At 32.7% G+C, this 20701-nt stretch overlaps 3 protein-coding genes across 3 annotated transcripts; 1 reads left to right on the top strand and 2 right to left on the bottom strand.

Moving 5' to 3' along the window:
- Positions 1-5023: 5023 nt before the first annotated feature.
- On the bottom strand, positions 5024-9158 carry LOC123905044 (agamous-like MADS-box protein AGL30). The gene is made up of 10 exons (XM_045954661.1): positions 8974-9158; positions 8328-8387; positions 8207-8225; positions 8032-8096; positions 7734-7749; positions 7592-7653; positions 7356-7452; positions 6826-6873; positions 6601-6725; positions 5024-5719 (listed from the first exon to the last, which is right to left on the bottom strand). Exons 1-10 carry the CDS (start codon positions 9156-9158, stop codon positions 5296-5298), a joined length of 1101 nt encoding a protein of 366 aa, XP_045810617.1. The 3' UTR covers positions 5024-5295.
- A 3306-nt stretch (positions 9159-12464) lies between these two features.
- Positions 12465-20219, top strand: LOC123905042 (transcription termination factor MTEF1, chloroplastic). Its single transcript, XM_045954659.1, has 2 exons — positions 12465-14404; positions 14559-20219. Exon 1 carries the CDS (start codon positions 12527-12529, stop codon positions 13457-13459), a length of 933 nt encoding a protein of 310 aa, XP_045810615.1. The 5' UTR covers positions 12465-12526; the 3' UTR covers positions 13460-14404; positions 14559-20219.
- Positions 15004-20449, bottom strand: LOC123905043 (leghemoglobin-3-like). The gene is made up of 5 exons (XM_045954660.1): positions 20245-20449; positions 20009-20120; positions 17660-17767; positions 17408-17524; positions 15004-15280 (listed from the first exon to the last, which is right to left on the bottom strand). Exons 1-5 carry the CDS (start codon positions 20337-20339, stop codon positions 15197-15199), a joined length of 516 nt encoding a protein of 171 aa, XP_045810616.1. The 5' UTR covers positions 20340-20449; the 3' UTR covers positions 15004-15196.
- Positions 20450-20701: the final 252 nt, after the last annotated feature.

Genomic DNA, 20701 nt, shown 5'->3' with positions numbered 1-20701 from the left:
GATGTTCAAAAAGGTAAAGAAAAGGTAAAATATGCAGATATTTTACCTTTTATTGATCAATATTTTTTGTTTTTTCGATAGTATATGGATAAATAAAAGGTAAAATATTATTATATTTTGTTTTAATTTTCTTTTTAAGACTGAACTTAGATTTACAGATATATATTTTGATTATAAATTTATATGTTTTATAAATATTTAGCGGTGTCGATGTCTTATATCTTTTACATTAGCGGTGTCGCGATGTCCGTGTCGGTGTCTTGTCGCGGTGTCCGTGTCGGAGTCCGTGCTTCATATCTTAAAGCTAATTTTTTGTAACTCTTTTGTATCTCTTGTAAATATCTATTGATAGTGGATCGGAGAGTTGTTCTCTACCCAAGAAGTAGATCAATTTGTGTCGAAAACTAGGTAAATAATGTTAATGTATTTGTTCCTCGATCTGCTCTCTTTTTATACGTTCTTTGGTTTGATTGTGAATTTGTTATGCACTTAGGTTGTTGGATTTTTTTCTTGGTTGGATTTTTTTCTTGCTTGGACTGTTTGCCATTGTTATTTGTTTCAAATTTCTTGTTTGATTACAAGAGTGTTTGATTCACTACAAGTGGCACCGTCTATGGGAGTTAGAATAAATTTTTCAAATGAGCACCCTGAGTACTAAATGTGATATTAATTTTTTTTCCGAAGACAACAATTTCAGTTGTGGAAAATAAAGATGCAATCAATCTTAATTTAAAAAAAATTGTGTAGAGGCTTTGAAGGGTGAGATTAGGGCATGATAGTGAAAGAGGTTTGGTTAAGCTAGTTAAACAAATTCTGATAGGTGGTGAGAAATCAAATAAACTAGATTTTTGTGATAATTGCATACTAGAAAGAATATGTATAATTTATTAGACCATTTGAATATGTTTACTCGGATCTTTGAATCCAATATGATTAGCTACTCTTGTGTGATTTCTATTTTCTCACCACTATGATTGATATTTTCTCTAAAAGCGTAGCAGATGCGCATTCATCTAAAATATATTTGAATGACCAAGATCATATTAATCATTTAGTAAAGATTTGGATAAACTAAAAGTCAAAAACATAAAGTTATCCTACATTGTTATATCTATTTGGACTAGAATTAGATGTTCAAAGACAATTATAATTGGTTCTGGATTACGTCCCTTTTCCCTAGGAACCAGAAGATTATAAAAAAAAAAAGACAATTACAATTGGTGATTGTTCTCCCTCATATTACTCGCACAGACAAAATACACTATTTAGAATTTTACTTTATTGGACGATACTTTCAAGTAATACCGGAGAGGAAAGAAAGCGGTAACCATTACAAAATTAATCACACTACTATAGGGAATTCATTGTCTAATTATTCTCTCTTCTTCAAAGATTATGATTCGCTGTCTAATTATTCTCTCCTCTCTACTGTAGCAACTTTGAGGATGTGATTTCATAGTTTGCTCAACTAACCTCCAAACACCTCCACCAATGAATAATAATCCACATGAAAACCAAGTAGATCATAACTATCATGTGAATGGAAACTTTGAAGCACCTAAACAAGTGTTTGATCAATCTAACCACCATGGTTGGACTACTAATTCAGGTCCTTGTGCTGTCAATATCTTTGATGAAAATTTACACTGAAAAATAAATTTCGGAAAGAAACTGGGATGGGGGGTGGTGGAAAGAGAATTTTCTTCAGTTTACCTCCATCGAAGAATTAAAGTTTAAACGGATTTGCTTGGAATGGCCCAAACTCCAATTGGGCCTATGACATGTTAGACAATGAATTCCCTATAGTAGTGTGATTAATTTTGTAATGGTGATTGCTCCTCTCTTCTCCTCTCCTGTATTAGTTGAAAATATCGTCCAGTAAAGTAAAATTCTAAATAGTGTATTTTGTCTGTGCGAGTAATATGAGGGGAGAACCATCACCAATTGTAATTGTGAATTGTCTTTGACATTTGCGTTGTTTGGGCCTTGTATGATTTGTTTATAGTTCCCTTTCTTTGACTCTTTGTAAACCTTGGTAGTTTTCCTTGATACATCTTGTGTTGGGGAGACGGTTTGTTAATCTCATTTTATTTTGTTCAAAAAAAAATGTAATTTTCTTTGAATATCTAATTCTAATCCAAATAGATATGACAATGTAGGCTAAGATTGGGTTGTTATTATACATATGAGATGAAATTTACTTTTGCTATCATATTTATTTTCTGGCGCGTCATACGAATTTACCAAAACACTCTCGTCCGCTACATAGGCAGCAGATACTCCAAAAATAACATATTTTTATAACGTCTACAACTTAAGTAGCGGACAACATTTTTCAAAAAATTCTCATTTTTATAACGTCCGCTACTTAAATATCGGAAGGATAAAACAGAAAATGTGTAAGGCACACGAAAAACTGGTAGGATGACAGAAATATATCTCTATACATACGAGGCTAAATCCATTTTTTTATATATATTTATGAGGGCCTAAGCATACATGATAAATCCGCTTTACCATTACAGCGAAATTGCTTACTTGGTTTGCTCCATGGATTTATATTTATACCTAAGAGCAGGTCACAATTGACAAGAGTTTTATCAATGTTATATATTTATATAATTGATGGTATCAAAATCAAAATTAACATACATTTAAATTAATAAAGTTCATTAAACTCATTTTACTCTAGGTTATGGTGGTGTGATTCTAAAGTACATTTCTTTTTTCCGAAGCCTGTATTCTAAAGTAGTTGCGTCCGTGTGCATGATGAAGGTTTTCTTCATTATCACATTCTTCCTTTTTTGCATATGTTGCTTGTCTCCCATTTGTGTTCTCTAACCTCTTTATCTTTACTGGACCAAGAATTACTGCAGTGCTTTTTGCACGCAGTTCCACATAGTTTTTTATCTAAATCGTTGAAAAGAGATCGGACGATCCAACTTACATATTAATAAAATTAACTGTTTATGATCTTGACCGTTCCTTTTTGATCGGGCATTCCTTTGTGGGGAACTTAAAGCATTAAATCTGTTTCCAGCTTTACCCTCCCCATCCTACAAATTTGAAAAAAAAAATGATACTTTTTTAAAGGTAAGGAAACAAATTGAAACCTAAAATAAACGTAAGAGAATAAATGTGTAGTTAAGCCTATTTTATATTAACGTACCCAAGGTTGTTAAAATCTCATTTTAAATCGTAAACTCTATAATTTCACCCAAAAAAATTGTTAACTTTATCGATTTTACGTTTTTAGGTATGACTTTCATGTTAAATTAATGCTAAAATAGTTTTGAGTAAAATCCCAGGTCAATATAAATTTACACGATTTAACTCTCTGTAAAATTGGTAAAATTATTTAAACTTGCACGTTTTGTCCTACTTGCACGATTCAAAATCTAAAAAAAGAAAAAACAAATTGTCAATTCAAAAGCTAATTTTTGTCATTTGAAGATAAATCTTTTTTTGTTTGACAAGGAGCATCAATCTTTTAAAAAATACATATAATATGACATGTCTAAGTATTTAGAGAGACACATAATTTTTTTTAATAACAGTACGTAATAATTAGAGGGGTAACAATTTTTGAAACTCGTGAGTATTTTAGTAAGGTTCAATATTCGGTTTATATTATAGATCAAGTGCATCAATTACTCTAAAAGCAAATTTTTGCCTATAGCAGCCTAGCAGTAAATGAAAATATCTGAGAGATGCAATTATTCAAATATAATAAGTTATTTAATAAATAATATCTATATAAAGATAATATATGTGTTTTGGTGTGGATTTTTCATAATACCAACAATACCCTTGATTTTTTTAGTAGCAACAATTTTTTTTTTATTAACAAACTCACCATAATAAGACATTTTTTTTGGACATAAGTTAGACACGGGCAGATGCGGAACGCGCCTGCCTGGCCCGCTAGTATACATAATTGTAATAGGGTTTTGTAAAAAATAAAATAACATCTTATCAAAATAAATAAATAAATAATAGGCGTTAAAATTTACAATATAATCACTTTATAGTTCCATCATATATAATAATATTTATTCTCACATGATATACATGATTTAAAGAGTCATGTTTAATACAACAAAAAAAAAAGAGTGATATTATTCTTTACAAGATATAATGTGGGTATACAATTGCTGGTGCTATTTGTTGGAAAAATAAGGATCGACTTTTCAACATGCATATTTTAAACCAACACCAATAATATTTGTTATTGAAATTCATGACTATAGGCAGATTTAATTCATGAGAATGAGAGAAAATAAATTGAGTGTGAATTATCTAAAATTTAAAATTAATTTTTGAATTTAAAATTAATTGTATTTTTTAAAATATTTTTTTAGTTAATATTCACAACACTTAAATTTTTAGATTACAAATAAAATTATTAATGATTTTGGAAGAATGAGTATTTTTTAATGGCAAAATATATATCGATGAGGGGTTTGATCTAGTAGTGAAATGTTTAGGTTATATTCTAGAAGTCTTGAGTTCGATCATCAACTTCATTATAAAAAAAATAAATAAATATATAACGATGATGAAAAAAATGCAAACCTAAAAGAGGGACCCAAGAGCCATTTGCCCAAAATCCTTTGGAAAGAATCTACCACCTCTTCCACCATCGGATGGATACCCAAGAACACTATGTTACCCCTCACCTTCTAAATTAACCACAACACTAAATGCCAAATCAATCACAACCAACCCTTTTATCAAGTTTTTTGTTTTGAAGAAAAAAGAACTCTCTAACAATAGGAAAATATTCTGGATAGCGGCATAGAGACACTAACCAACTAAAAACTTTAATTTATACCAAATAACATTTGTAAAACCACATTTCGCAAAAAGAATTTAGAAGAACAAAGTATATAAGTTGCAATGACGATACACATTTTAATTTTGTTAAAAGAAAGAAGTTGCAATTATGATACACAAAGTTGTTAAATAAAAAAAAACCTTATCCATTATGTATTTTTTTCAATCATGTTATATGTACAAAGTATTCATCGCCTTTTGAGTTTTGACTGCGATCATTCTAGGAACAATGTCTCTTTTTTTTTTTTTTTTTACACATCTAGGAACAATGCCTAGAACATGGAATCTTGGGACAAAAAATATACAAAAATAAATTTTCTTTTGAATTGGGCCATTACAATATTTTTCTTTTTCTATTATAAGTTACTTACAATTCTAATATGCTATCAAAAGGTGTAACAAATCAAAGGAGCTCATGAAGAAATAACAAAAAAACAAGTAAAAAAATAAATAAATTTACTATGTGAAGCCAAAATGCACTTGTGGAAAATTTGGCTGTGGATACAAATGTTCATCAAAGATATTAACAGCACAAGGACCTGAATTAGTAGTCCAACCATGGTGGTTAGATTGATCAAACACTTGTTTAGGTGCTTCAAAGTTTCCATTGACATGATAGTTATGATCTACTTGATTTTCATGTGGATTATTATTCATTGGTGGAGGTGTTTGGAGTTTCATATCATTCATTATGTTGAAATTGTTTGGTATGTATGGAAATTGTCCATTAAACTGTAGTCTAACAGGAGCATTAGTAACATTATTGCTCATGTCACTAAGGACACAATTTTCTTGTGCTGAATTTGAAATGTTTGGTTTTGTGTTTGAGCCAAGATAACTTGCATAGCTTCCAAATGATGAGCTTGTTGAGCCTTCTACATCTCTAGTATAGAAAGAAAAAAAAAGTTTCATAAGTAAAGTTAGAGATAATAACTTTAAAGATATATATAAAAGAAAGTTGTTAGAATTGGTTTTGTCATTCAAAATGGTTAGCAGCGCGGCAACATTTTTTTTTTTGAACAAGCGGCAACATCTTATTGTCCGTTTTCCTTTCATTCATATGTAATTATCCTATATTTATTAATGAATTGAGTATATATAGAACTCCACCATGATCTATTTTGCGTGATTTATGTAAAAAGTTAGGGAGGGGGAAATAATTATCGTTAAGAGTCTCACATTAAATGAGATATGACATGAAAATGAGTAGGTCACCTTATCTTACCAATTGGTTTTGTACGTGTTGAGTTAGCCAGTTAGGCTCAAACCCAAATTCTAATATGGTGAGTCTACCTAAGATTCATTAATGGACCAGCTATAAGATCACCATCGCTCCCGGGCCATGCTCCAAATGTCCAGACCTGAGTGTGACAGGTGTGATAGGTAGTCCTCTCCTTACAAGGAGGTTCTTAAAGTTACAATATTATTCTCTTCCCAAATGTTAGGAGTCTCACATCAGTTGCGAGATAGTCTGAATACATGTTTATAAAGTAGACACAATCCTCACCTTATAAGCCGATTTTGTAGTCTTGAGTTAGGAGACTCCTAAATTCTAAGTCCAAATTCCATTTTTTTTTTCATAGGTTAAAATATGTTCTGAGCCTCTAAAATATTAGACAAAAACAATGTTAATTATATCATTAATGAGTTCTGCTATGATATTGTTTGCTTTTGTTCTAACTGAATTACTCTTAAATAGTATAATTTACTATTAGAGTATGTTAAGCAACTTCAGAAATCAGAAATCAAATAAAAATAACTCACTTGGGGAGAAGCAAGCTTGAGTCTTCAGGTAGTACTATACTCTGGCTGTCACCATTAACAATCCATGATAGAGATTGTAGATGCTGTTGAGGATTCATTTTGTAGGGAACATGCATTTCATTGAACTAGAAAGATAGAGATATTTTAGAGACATGTCTTTTATTCAATATCATGAGAACAAATTGATAAAAAAGGAAAACAAAATTTCCAAAAACAATTATTTACCTGATTATTGCATTGCAGTGATACCAATTGTTGCTTTTGTACATTTTCCTATAAAAAGAAGGCAGAGAAAATCAACTACTTTTGTAAGTTAAGGGATTCTTTCGATTAACTTATTTGAGTTTATCTACTAATATAAACACTTATAAGACTATTTGAAAATTTATGAAAATCAACTTATGATATATTTATATACAGTTTTCAGCTTATTTTCATAAACTCTTCGGTATGGCTTATGTAAACACCTTATAGCTTATATGAAAACCAGTTTGAATTTATTAATAGAAATAATTTATATATAAACACTTATATGATAAGTTTATGTTACAAATACTTAATTCACCTGTTTATTCAAACAAGGCCTAAATTAAATACAACATTGTTAGGATATAAAATTCCTTCAAGTTTGTCCAATTTGTTCATACAAGATAGATTTAAAATTTTCCAAGTGTTTCAATTTAAAACAAACTTATAAACTATGTTAAGAACCTAGATTGATTCTCAACTTAATCATTGAAAAATCTTGTGCATACCTTGTGTGTATTAATTTGATTAAGAGACTCTTTGAGTGAATTTTCCATCTGTCCCAATTCATCCACACTGCTAATTTTTTCAATGTCACTCCAATGGCTGCAGAATAACAACAACAAAGATTTTTTTTTTTTTTGAGATTAGCTTACAACAATAGGACATTATTAGAACATGTTCATTATAGTATAACTATTATTTTGAAACTATAGATTATACAAATAAAATAAATAAATTCCACCTTAGTCGCTCGTGTATTTCGGAGATACGGTTATGTAATAGCTTAGCTTGATCATTCAAATCCTGCACAAATTCAGTTAGTGAAGAACATAACATTGAAATAGAAAATGAAAAAGAAAAAAAAAGGTAATTGAGATGTTTACCTCAACAGTTTGACTACTGCAAAAAAGAAAAGAGAAAAGAATATTTCAGTGTCTCAACTAAATGAAATAAATGGTTAAATGTATTGATCAATGTCTTAAAAATCGGTTGAACCAACGTAAGTTGAACCGTTGTTCAACAGGTTCAATCTAATTCAACCAGATTGCAATATAACCAGAATCAAATCAACAGGTGAATTGTCTGATTCGCAGTTTAACCGGTTGAACTGACTCATTTGGTCCAAAATTTAAAACATTGCTATAGATGGTGCATTGTTAAATTATTTGTAGCAGAACATACCTTGTACCATAAAAGTCTTGTATGTTCACATCATGATCTAACTTCTTAAATGTTTTCTTTAGTGCCTGAATTCTCAAACAAAGAATCATTACTAATAATGAATGAGGAAACAATTTTTGCTATCAAATTAAAAAAGAGAAAGATGTATATTTCGAATTGTAAGAAAATTACTTACTTCAAGACTCTCCAATTTCCTGTTACAATTCAATTGGAGAAAATGTTATCAAAATCTAATATTTTTAGAACAAAACTGCATAAATAATTTGTCTTTTGTCAAAGGATTTTAAGTTCACCACCTCTTTGCCCTTTCTTGTGAGGTTAGTTGAGCAAACTTTGAAATCACATCCTCAAAGTTGCTACATCCACCAAAGTAGAGGAGAGAATAATTAGAAAAGGAATAATCATAATCTTTGTAGAGGATTTAGACAATAAATTCCCTATAGTTACTCATCTCTTCCCCTCTCCCCCGTATTACTTGAAAATATGGTCAGTAGAATAAAATTCTAGGTAGTGTATTTTGTCTGTGCGAGCAATGTGGAAGAGAACAATTACCGCTTGTAATGGTAGGGAGGAAGTGCCTAAGATTGTGTTGTTATTATACATATAAGGCTAAATCCCGTTACCATTACAGCGAAATTGCTTAATTGGTTTGCTCCATTAAAACTTATACTTCAAAACATGTGACAATTGACAAGAGTTCTATCAGTGTTCTAAATTCATATAATTGATGATATTTTTGCTTATAGCAAAATCAACACACTTAAATTAAACTCATTTCACTCTATCATTGGGAGTGTGATTCTAAAGTACATTATTTTTAAATGTGATATAACAACATACCGCCTCTATGGTAAAATATAAACAAAATTGCATGTATTTAAAAAGTGAAATTTTGTTTATATTTTATCACGGGAAGAATAATAATAATAATCAAATACATACTTGCGTCTCCCTGTGCATAATGAAGGTTTTCCACCAGGAGAGAACATGAGAAGTATAATATCTATATCACACAATATAGATAATTCACTAGCTTTCTTCATTATTCCATTCTTCCTTTTTGCATAGGTTGCTTGTCTTCCATTTGTGTTCTCCAACCTCTTTATCTTTAGCTTTACCCTCCCCATCCTACATATTTCAAAAAAATAAAAAATAAAAAATAAAATTAGCTTAACAATTACTTTAATTTCCATTTCTCATATATTGTAGCAATTTTAATCTATACCCTTTGATTTATAAACTACATAATTCTCATAACACATGACATTAAATTGATCTAGGCCCAATAAGGAACTTCAATGTAGCAAATTGATGAGAGCATGCATGCATAATTCATATAAAAAAGTAGCAACAAAAATGTAAAAGGAACAAACTCATACGATGAAGACTGAATTTGCAATAGAAAAGTTGAAGAATTCACAATCAAAATTACGTTTGGAATATTGATGGGGTAATGGAAGATTTAATTGAACATTATTGTATAATGATAATGATGATATATAAGTTTGATGAACACTAGAGGGTAACCAGAAAAATCGGTCATTGGAGCGTCCTAGAGAATAGGGGGCTGTTAGAGATTTCGTTTGATTTCCCATGTCACCAAGTTAGTGTTGGATATTTCAAAAGTAAAAAAGTATTTTATATTTTATTTAGAGTTTAATTGTTGTGCACCGTCGGTGTAAATTATTTTTACACATGCATCCAATGACGCGTTGCCACGTCACATAATGAATGTGACACATCATGTGTTTTTAATGACCATACATGATGTGTCGGTTTTTTATTGGATGCATGTGCAAAATAACTTTACACCGACGGTGCATATAAATTAAATTCTTTTATTTATTCAATTCATTTTGTTTCAAATTTTATTTTGATTATGTGTATTATTTTTTTGAAAATTGATTGTGTATTAGTATTGTTTTTAGTTTATTTGACCGAGTACTCCAAATTCATAACATTGGCAACAATATTTGAGGAATATTACTGGAAATATTCTCTTTTTTTTTTTTCGTCACTGAACGTTGCCCACAAATTATCTCAAATACGTTATTATTATCATCATCATCAATCCTGTCAAAAAAAAAATCATCATCATCATTTAATTTCCATGATGTAACCAAAAAAATAATTTAATTTCCATGATCGGATGTCTCTCTTATCACTATCAGTATGTTCCTTAGTGCACTTCCTCTCTAGAGATACTCATGGTCTTTGCTTACTTTGCATAACATGCATTATGCATATGCATCTATATGATAGTTAGGATCAATAAAAAAAATACTTCTTGATAAGCCACTAATAATTTAAATTTTACTATTTGTCATGACTTACTTACCTTATTATTATTCTCGTATATCGTTTAGGTTCAACATGTTTATTGTCGAGATGAATCGTTGTACTCAGTTGCACAATACTTCGGATAATTCTTTAGTTCAGTGTGATAACACGCCTCCGGTTATATTTTTCAATCATCCGCAATAACAATCCAAGGAATTATGGTTGGAGACGATGGTGAAAAATCTTACAACGAAAAAAATAAGCTGATGATTCAGTTATTCCAGTTTCTACCGATTAGAATTCGTGAGGCCTATACTCAACCACAAAAGATAGTTTGAGAGTTGAAGTTTGCACTACACTTATAAAGGCTATCTATGCCATATCTAGCAAATGCGAGACTTCTAACACACCCCCTCACGTCCAGGACTGAACAAGCTGGAACGTGAAATCAACAACAACGGATGGTCCAAATATGGGAGGTCTCGACAACAAACAACAAATGGATCTAGGATAGGCTCTGAAACCATATTAGAATATGTCAGGCCTATTCTCAACCACAAAAGTTAGCTTGAGAGTTGAGGTTTGCACTACACTTATAAAGGCTATCTATGTCATATCTCTAGCTAATGTGAGACTTCTAACAACAATTATGTTATTCCAGTTGCTACCCCCCCCCCGGCACCTCAACAATGGTTAACTACCTAAATTGTTCCCTGATGTAACCAAAATTGAAGTTTTTGAAGGGCATTGTAACAGCCCAGACCCATTTTTTACGTATTTAGTAGACAATCTCAGTGCTGCCACCTCACGATCTTTTCTATTCCCCTCTTTAGTAGAGTTTTTGCCTTCTGTGAGAATCGAACCACGTACCCTGGCGTTCAAGTACATGTTCAATTCATTCCCACTACCAATTGAGCTACTCCCTAGAGAATTGAAGGTAGAAAATATCAACCTGTGAGATGAGTTTGTTGCTGGTGTTTTTGTGGAAAAATTACCGAGCTCTTGGAATGATTACATGCATCAATTGAAGCATAAGCACAAACAGATTTGCTAATCTCGTCAAGCACATAATCATTGAAGACACCAATGAAAAGGAATGTGATGCTGCACGAGCAAAGACTTTGGAGTCACGAGAAAATTTAATCCAAAATATTGCATGCAAACAGAGGAGGCATGAAAATAAACCGATAACATACTTAGAGTTACTAACACCAACTTTAAAGCAAACCAAGATTCCTGTTATGTGTGTGGTAAGCCAGTTCATAAAGCGTATCACCGCAGATATCGGAAACAGAATACCAAATCTCCTAAGGCAAAAGCAAATTTGACTCAAGGGGATGATAAAAAAGATGATGATGATATTATTATTGTATTGATATCGGAAGTAAATGTTGTTAGTGATATGAGAAAATAGGTGGTAGGCCCGAGGGCTCCCAGACACATCTATGTAAATAATCATTTACCTCTTACATTTTTGTTGGGATGATGAAGATCTAGTTTATCTTGGTGATTCTAGAATCACTACAGTTAATGAAAATGCAAAGTATGTTGAATAAAGTAAGTCTTAGAATTGGAAGTTCGACCTAACTCAACCCTACAAAATCATATTGTATGGCGATGATTCCCGCTACTTTATAAACACATATTCAGGCCATCTCCCAACAGATGTGAGACTTCTTAACAATATGGTTAAAGTGTCGTTCGAATCTGATAAGATGATAATGACAAGAATAATGTTTTTGTTGGGAAGGAGTATTGTGATCAGGGTCTCTATGTCCTTAATGTTTCCGAATAACCATCCTTCTGTTCAGGTTAATGTGCCTTTTTTTTCTTCAAAATATCTACAATGGTGAAAGTCAAACGTTAACTGCCACGGTGCATCAAAGTAATAAATGTTAACCGGAAGGACAACGGTGCAACAAGTTAGAAACGTAAAAGAATTATTTGTTATCTTAAAAACTTAAAGAACTTAACTGTTAAGTTTAATCTAGTGGTGAAAGATTTGAGTAGTATGCATGATGTCTTAGGTTCGTTTCTCATTGTCAACATTGTAAACCAAAAACAAACACGAAACTTAAAGAATCTCGAATGCATTTGGACTAAATTTTATTTAACTTTTTAGAGACCATAAAAGGTTTAGGCCCAAACATTGTTATCTTCAAACATTGTCATCTTCTATGTCAAAAAAATATCAAACATTGTCATCTTCAACCACATGGCGATAATCGAACTATACCCAAAATTCTTCTTCCCCCAAAACCCAATTCCAAAACCCTTCATAAACTCCAATTTCAATCCCAAAAGTAAAAAATCTCATCAAATTTCCAAACCAATTGCTCAATTTTCTCATCAACCAACAACTACCACCTCAGACCGTGGCATAATTTTCCGGGAAAAAGTTCTTTACCTCGAGAAACTGAAAGTGAACCCAGAAAAAGCCTTCAAACAAAACCCTAATCTTCGATGTGTTCCTCTAAGAACCCTAGAAGCGGTTGAACAGTGTCTTTCAGCAATTGGCATACAGAGAAGCCAAATGGGTCGAATTCTCGATATGCTTCCTCAACTTCTCACGTGTGAACCACACAATGACATTTACCCTATTCTTGATTTTCTTCTCGATGAGGTTGAAATTCCTTACCATGATGTACAAAAATCAATCTTGCGGTGTCCTAGATTGTTGGTTAGTAGTGTTGAGAATCGATTAAGACCTGCACTTTGTTTTTTGAGGGAATTAGGGTTTGTTGCGCCACATTCTCTCACGTGCCAAACTACATTGCTTTTGGTTTCAAGTGTTGAGGATACCCTTATGCCTAAAGTTGAGTTTTTGATGAGTTTGGGGTTCACACGTGCTGAGGTTTCGAAAATGGTTTTGAGGTCACATGGGTTGTTGACTTATAGTGTGGCTAATAATTTGGTTCCAAAACTTGATTTTTTCTTGAATGAGATGAAGGGTGATGTTGCTGAATTGAAGAGGTTTCCTCATTTTTTCTCTTTTAGCTTGGAAGGGAGGATTAAGCCGAGACACGCTATGTTGGTTCGGCTTGGTTTGTCGCTTCCTTTGCGAGAAATGTTGCAGGTTAGTGATGGAGGATTTGAGTCTAGGTTGCTTGAATTTCGGTTTAGTGAACTTGATGTACATTCAGGGTAGTTGTAGCTGTTGTTTTTGTAATATAAGAGAGAAAATATGACAAATGTTTGTGCATAGCATAGCTGATTAGTTGTGTTCGAGATACGGCTGAATAACCATGACATGAATCTGTGTTTTCTACACTGAATAATGGATGGGATCCCTTTAATCTGTTAGAATGCTTGACTACCCTGCATGTAATTAAGTTCATGTGTGTATGCAATTCATTGTCCTTGGGGTTCTCAAACCAATGATGTAATTTGTTTGTAATATGCCCAATTTTGGTTTTCATAAATGATATTTTGACAACACGAATATTGAACAACACTATCTTTTGATACAGTTTGTTTTGGTTGATTTATTTTCGCTTTTCTAGCTACTTTGATAGTTGTGTTTGATGTATTTTTATATGGTTCTCAGATGATGTTGAATTTGTGATGTTCGAATAACTCTGCTCTTTTGTTTAGTCTTGTTATATTTTATAATCAGCAATTTCAGCTACATTGTCAGTCAAGTACTGATATTCTGCCAGGTTCTGTGAAGCCCCCGATACTCCACAAATGGTGCGTATCCGATACTGATACGTCCCGATACGCATATCGGAGAAGTATCGGCAATTAATATATTTTTTTTAAAAAAAAATGTCCGATACGTGTCGGATACGTCTAACTTATACTACGATACAGCTGAATAAACTGACACTTTCTCTCGATAGGTATGCAGATTTTTTATTTTGTTTTTGGCTTTTTTACTAGTCCACGTCTTACGTATTTCATTTTAAAAGAATAATAATAATAAAATAAGAAATACAAATAAAGGCTGGAAGCGCTCTCAAAAAACAGATGGAATCAAAAAATAGAGTTTGTCACTACTACCACCAGCGATAGCTATTCTCCTTCTAACCAGCAACACCGATTACCTCAATCTCAACATCAGCAACACCGATTACCTCCATCAACACCTCCGGTGAGTTCTACTCTATTTCTCTTCTCTCTAATGCTCTATTCCTTATTTTCTTCTATTCTTCTCTCTAATGCTCTGTTTCTTTATGTTCTTCTCCCTTTAGTATCTTCTTCTCTCTTGTTAATTAATGTTTTATTAATGTTTGTTTTGTTAATAGTTATGCCTCCTGTAGAAGAAAGCGTTACGAGTTCGTTTGCTTCAAAAGAACTCCAAGACGATAATAAACCACTATGGAGATTTCTCACTGTGATTGAGAATAATGATGCTGCAGGTGGAAACAAGCTTTGGAGGTGCAATTTTTGTCAAAAAGAGGTGAAGAGTTCATACTCGAGAGTGAGATTTCCCTTATTGAAAATTTGCGGTCAAGAAGTTCAGGTTTGTCCCAAGGTTACTGATATATTGTTGGATGATTTGAATAGAATATGTGAAGGGGGTTAGAATAGATTAAAGCCTAAACATGTTTCATTGCCTACCGCTAAACCGTCTCAAATCCCATCGGTAGTGCCACAATAGAGAAGAAAGGGTAGTATAGAAAATGCCTTTAATGTTGTTACTTATACTAACAACTAACAATTTGTCATTTAAAAAAATAAATAATGCCCTCTGCCAAATTAAGTATTCCTTCCTCTAACTGTAACATTGTTATATTATGCATTTAGAATAATTATATAACAATGTTTCATAACGACACTTCAAATATGGTGTCTGGAATGTCTTGGCTAAAGCCACACCATAACTTAAGTACAAGGAAATTAAAACAATACAAAGATAGAGTTACATGTAAACAATCTCATCTTAATTAAAAAATATAACATAAAAACTAAGTCCAAATAGTAGCTCCCAAGCTCCTCCAATAGCATTAAACCTGCGATTTCTTTCCTGTAAAAATTTAAACAATATTGGGGGTGAAATTACATTTCAATGAGTTCCTTGAGTAGACTAGTTCTTGTCTTTGGTGCAAGAATAACATTTCAAATCATTGTATCAACAACCTTCTAACTATCATTTAATCAAAATACCTAAACCCTCAAATGAGAGTAATTTAAGGATCTACGCCTTACTGACAAGTGTTGTCTTATGGACTAATTAGAGTGAATCCTAGATAAGATTTGACATAATTAATTCTTGTAGAACTCACCTAACTAGAGTGAATCCTAAACATTCAAGTACTAATAAGGTAGGAAAAAGGAACGTCGAGTACTAATAGTCTAATACAATTGAAACCTATCAATGCACGCAACACATAAAATTCCACAATGGAAACTATGGTTTACCAATTTCCCTAAAATAATGCATATGAAATTCTAGTGCTCCACATTTTCAATTGATTCTTTAAAATATTCCTTACATGTATGCATCAATAACTAATTAAATCAATTTTTCTCAACTTCATGAAAATCCCTCTATATAATTTCCCCAAAACCCCAAATTTCTCGATTGTTCACTCACCTCAGTCATGCATGAAGGGGGATGATAGGGAAACCCCCATCAAGTGTAGTTTACAAAATTGAGATGGTGAGGATGATGATGAAGGACGACGGCGACAACAAAGATGATGATGAATTATCCAAGTTCTCTCTCTCTCTCTCTCTCTCTCCTCAATTCTTCCCCCTTATTTCTATTTTCTCCCCTTCTTCCTTGTCCAGCTCACGAGCTCTCTCTACCTTCTTCTTCCCCATTCTTTTTTCCTTGCTTCTCCTCTTATTTGTGGTGTGTCTATGTGTGGTTGACTAACTCAACTGGTTGGTATTGGTATTTTAGTAAACAAAACTACTACCGACACCATTCTCCATACCATACACATCTTTCTACCACACATAATATTTACTAAGCCCTCTGTGACAACAATTGTGAGATCTGCACTTTAGAACCAATAGATTGCAATACAATTCAAACATCAGAAGCAAATCATTTGGTTAAGGATTAGATCTCTTCAAAGAAAATCAATCTGTTGAATATGGCTCATATGAATCAGGAAGAGGTTGGGGGCAGCCCAGGAGCCAACCTAGTGGAGCGTAGCGAAGCTCGGACTGAATTATTGTTATTTGGGTGGTTCAGGGGTATTTGTTGTTGTTATCTGGACCGGATTATTATTATAAATACCGCTTGTAACACTGAACCCTAATTCATTCATTCATCTAATAAAAACGCGCTGTAGCGAATTCTACGGTCGGAAACATACCCGCCACTTGAGGAACTCCGTTATCAAACTTCTTGTCTGTTCATTATCATTTGCTTTCGTTATTATTTCCTTTTGTTACTAGTTGTTCCAACACAATCACACTCAATCCATACACTATATCTTTGTATAAATCCTTTAAGTGTGTTGATCAAGATCATACTCATTCTCAAATAGAGATTCGAAGAATTACTATAAATCTTTATATATGTTTATTGTAACACATTTAATATTCTTTGGGATTAAGGATGAATTATTTGAGTGTTAGATAGTCTGGAGAGGCTGATAAACTTGTGGATGTCTGTTGATGCATAGACAGTGTCAAGGTCAGCTTACCAAGAAGTTTGAAGTTTCAAGCACCATATTGGAAAATCCCATAGGTTGTGGGTACTTGAGTAGACAACATATTGTGTCTCTTTCTTTTATCCCCTTTTCTTTATTTACTTAGATAGATATACATACACAAATACACATCATAAACATATGCACATACATCCACAAGTTTGGTCCTTGATTCTATTTTTGAAAGTCAATTTAGTCCTCAAATATATCTTTTGTTGGTCAATTTAGTCCATAAAATCACTATCAAATGAGATATTAAGGATGCATGTGCAATTTTGATACTGAAATAGTGATTTTCTCTTTGGAGCATGCAACACAAGCTTTTATAAAAAAAAAAGTGACTAAAAATGAAAACTGAAAATTTAGAGTGACAAAAATTTAAAGAATATTTTAGAAGAACTAAAAAGGAAAGTTGGTATATTTAGAGGATCAAAATCATATTTAAACCCTAATAATTATCTATCATCTCAATTTTAACTCATTACCTTTTTAATTGCTGTTGCTAATGCATCATAGGCAACTTCCCAAGCAGTGCTTAATTCTTCGCTCCATTTATCTCCTGATGCTTGCTTTATTGTTTTCAACAAAGCTTCTTTAACCACCTAGAAGACACCATAATCATTAATTTTGGGTTAGAGTTTTAACACTTACTCCTCATAACCCAACAATATTCAATGAAATCTTATATGTAGCCATAACAAAAGATATAAAATGTAACCAAATAAATATTATGATACCTCAAAATGAGGATCAATGACTCCCTTTTGAATATGGATAGAACACAATGTTGCATCTCCCAAAACGACTTCTCCTTTTGTTCGGAGTTGATAAGCTGAGTCGCGCACCTACAATATTATCTGTAAAAATCTCTTTTATAATAGTAACACTAATGCCAATTATTTTACAAAAGTGTTGTAGTTGTGAAATGCCAATTTTTTAAATTATGACAAAATATAGTGTATATGAATTTTTAATTATCGTATAAATTTTATGTTTCTTTGTTGTTGCTTATATATTCATTCACTTGTGAAATATTATCGAGGATAACATCTTGAGAAATACTTACAACCCATTGAAAACTATCATATCTATGCACGTTATTGTTTATATAAATTGTATCAATTTATTATAAGAGCCTCATATTTTGTTGTTAGAATAGTTATTGATATATCAACCGTTCGAGATAATAATATGTTGGTTTTTGAGATATTCTCATTAAATCATCAAAACAAAACGACTGTACACATAACTATGGTGGATTTATGGAGGTTAGTTGTGAACTTATTTATCCTGTTGTGACTTATTATATAATTAAAAGTATATATATAGTTTCAGACCGGACTAAAGCTCATAATGCTTGAAGGTCCAATACATCTTAAGGACCAATCCAGCTTGTCCACGCCACACTTAAGGCACACTATACTTTATATGCTATGCTACCCACAACAAGATATATAATGATCGCTGTATGGAGTGTGCACTCCTCAATTCCACTCACGTGATGGGGCCTACAAGGTTTTTATGCATATCCACTCCTACAAATATGCATATGCACCTAAACTCAAAGTACACACATTTCACCCAATTCATACACACTCATCTTAAGCTGTTACTGACTTGAACGTTGGAGTGCTAATTAACATTTTTGCATGTAACCTTTCCCCACTGTGCCTGAAGCTTACAACCACCATCAGATTACACCTTATCTCACCGGATGAACCATCTAGTTTTGATACTTCAGATTAATGGCGCCGTCTGTAGGAAGGTTTTTTCTATAAACCTTCTCAAGTTCACCATCGCTACCCATCTTCTTATCAATCCATATATAGTTCCTCCAATCAAACAATGCCAATGGTGGGATCAAGAACCACACGTAGCAAAACCACTGCTACAAACAATTCTCAGCTTGTCAAACCTTCACAATGTAGACATCACACGTGAACTTATCCTTACGTTAGTGGTAGATGAAAACACAATACACCCTCCACCTCCAAAAACCACAACTCAACCACAAGGAAGTGTCACCAATGTGTTTACCTTCATAAGATCTGCCTTGGAGTTGGAGCCACCAAACCCAAACAAAACTCGACTAAAGATTCCAACTCTTGGATGAACCGGTGTACCACGGACCATTGCAACTAGAGAAGAGCCATAGAAGATTGTTACCGGGCTCCAAACAAACAAACTTCTCATCATCGTGAGCGTCCTCCAGCAGCAAGGAACCGGGTTGTCGAATGTAGAAAGGAAACGAGAGATGATTCCTCATCAGATAGCTAGTCAAATTCAACAAAGCCAACAAATCATCATCCTAGGCGACACCCTTTTCTCAATCACACCAAGAGGAGCAGAACCGTCCTCCACCATGAGGAAACAACGACAACGAAGGCAACAAAGGACACAGAGTAGGAAATGGAGGAGGAGATGGATCCCCTCCATATGACTCTGACAGTGATAAATGCAATAAGACACCTCAACGAGGAGGAAGAAGATGAAGTACCCACCATGACCACAACAAGAAGAAGGACCGTCCTCATCACCCCAGAGGCTCATTCTCAAGCACAATTTCAGAATGCAGGATCCCAAGGTCTTTGGAAAAGTCTCCAAAACTGTAAACATATGACGAGACCGCTAATTCAGATGAACATGTATAGCATAGTGACACCGTCCTCGATTACCATGAAGCATGGAGCACGGGGCGCTGTCAAGTGCAAAATTTTTGTCCTCACTCTCAAAGAATCAACTATGACATGGTTTAAAGGCTTACCAAAAGGCTCAATCAAGTCCTGGGGACAGCTATGTGAAGAATTTACTGCACACTTCACTGCCCGGACAACTATGTTTTATAATTTCATATCATATCAAGATAAATTTTATCTTCCAAACATAAGATATATAACTTGACAAATAAATACGACCAAAGAAAAGCATCCTAGTGACATGATGAAAATTTTTATAGGCATATGCTTGTAATCGGCCAAATTCAGTGTCAATAATTGTAATCGGCCAAAATTATTAGTCTTGAGCGTATCATTGATGTTGAATGGAGAATAAAAATTTAAAAGTTGATTGAAGTTAATTTATCTCACCATTTCAAAAACTTTTGCAGCATGGCTTTGAAGTTTAGGACTATCATGTACTCCAGCTGAGTCCTTAAGAAAAGAGAACATGTCTTTTGCTGCAGGTTTTTTCTCTAGTATACTTTTTTTAAGTAAAACAACAAATATTCTTATTAGTTTATACCATATATTTTTAAATCGACATTCAATAAAAGAGGAAAAAATAAGCCAAAAACCTCAACAAAAAAAAAAGAGATAATACTTACATAGTGTAGAACAAAACACTATAAACAGAAAGGTTTTGTTTGAATGATTCCCATGAACCATTAACTAAAGCTTCCTGCTTCTCAGTGTAACCCATATTTCCCTAAATTCCCTCTTCTGTTTTTTTTTTTTTAATATTTGCAAAGTAATAATTTTGCCTTCAATATTTTTTTATGTAGAAAATTTGATGTAACGATTTGAAGATGTAACGAGATGCATTGATTTATTGTGATTTGCTATTTAAAGAATATATTTGTTTGTGGTGGTGACCGTTGACATTATTAAGAGACAAGAATCTTTTTAAAAGCTTAATTAAATTTTTACAATAAAAATTTCTAGACTTTTCTATAAATATTCTTTTATTTAATCAATATAAGCATTATTAAGTAATAATCTAATAATAGAGATGTTTGACGCCAAATGTTCTCTTCAATCAACATTGATATTGATATTAATTTC

The sequence above is a fragment of the Trifolium pratense genome, linkage group LG2 (assembly GCF_020283565.1).
Source record: "Trifolium pratense cultivar HEN17-A07 linkage group LG2, ARS_RC_1.1, whole genome shotgun sequence".
NCBI classification, from domain to species: Eukaryota; Viridiplantae; Streptophyta; class Magnoliopsida; order Fabales; family Fabaceae; genus Trifolium; species Trifolium pratense.
This window is presented reverse-complemented; position numbering and strand designations above follow the sequence as displayed.

What these genes read in the sequence shown, in the direction of transcription:
- LOC123905044 (XM_045954661.1), bottom strand. Translation starts at nt 9,158, where the DNA reads ATGGGGAGGGTAAAGCTAAAGATAAAGAGGTTGGAGAACACAAATGGA. An exon ending in TTATGCACAGGGAGACGCAA is followed by an intron (nt 8,388 to 8,973) that starts GTATGTATTTGA and finishes TGGTGGATGTAG; the next exon opens with CAACTTTGAGGATGTGATTT. An exon ending in GAAATACACGAGCGACTAAG is followed by an intron (nt 7,453 to 7,591) that starts GTGGAATTTATT and finishes GTTATTCTGCAG; the next exon opens with CCATTGGAGTGACATTGAAA.
- LOC123905042 (XM_045954659.1), top strand. Translation starts at nt 12,527, where the DNA reads ATGGCGATAATCGAACTATACCCAAAATTCTTCTTCCCCCAAAACCCA.
- LOC123905043 (XM_045954660.1), bottom strand. Translation starts at nt 20,339, where the DNA reads ATGGGTTACACTGAGAAGCAGGAAGCTTTAGTTAATGGTTCATGGGAA. An exon ending in AGTGTTTTGTTCTACACTAT is followed by an intron (nt 20,121 to 20,244) that starts GTAAGTATTATC and finishes ACTTAAAAAAAG; the next exon opens with TATACTAGAGAAAAAACCTG. An exon ending in TAGCAACAGCAATTAAAAAG is followed by an intron (nt 15,281 to 17,407) that starts GTAATGAGTTAA and finishes AAATTTTTACAG; the next exon opens with GAAAGAAATCGCAGGTTTAA.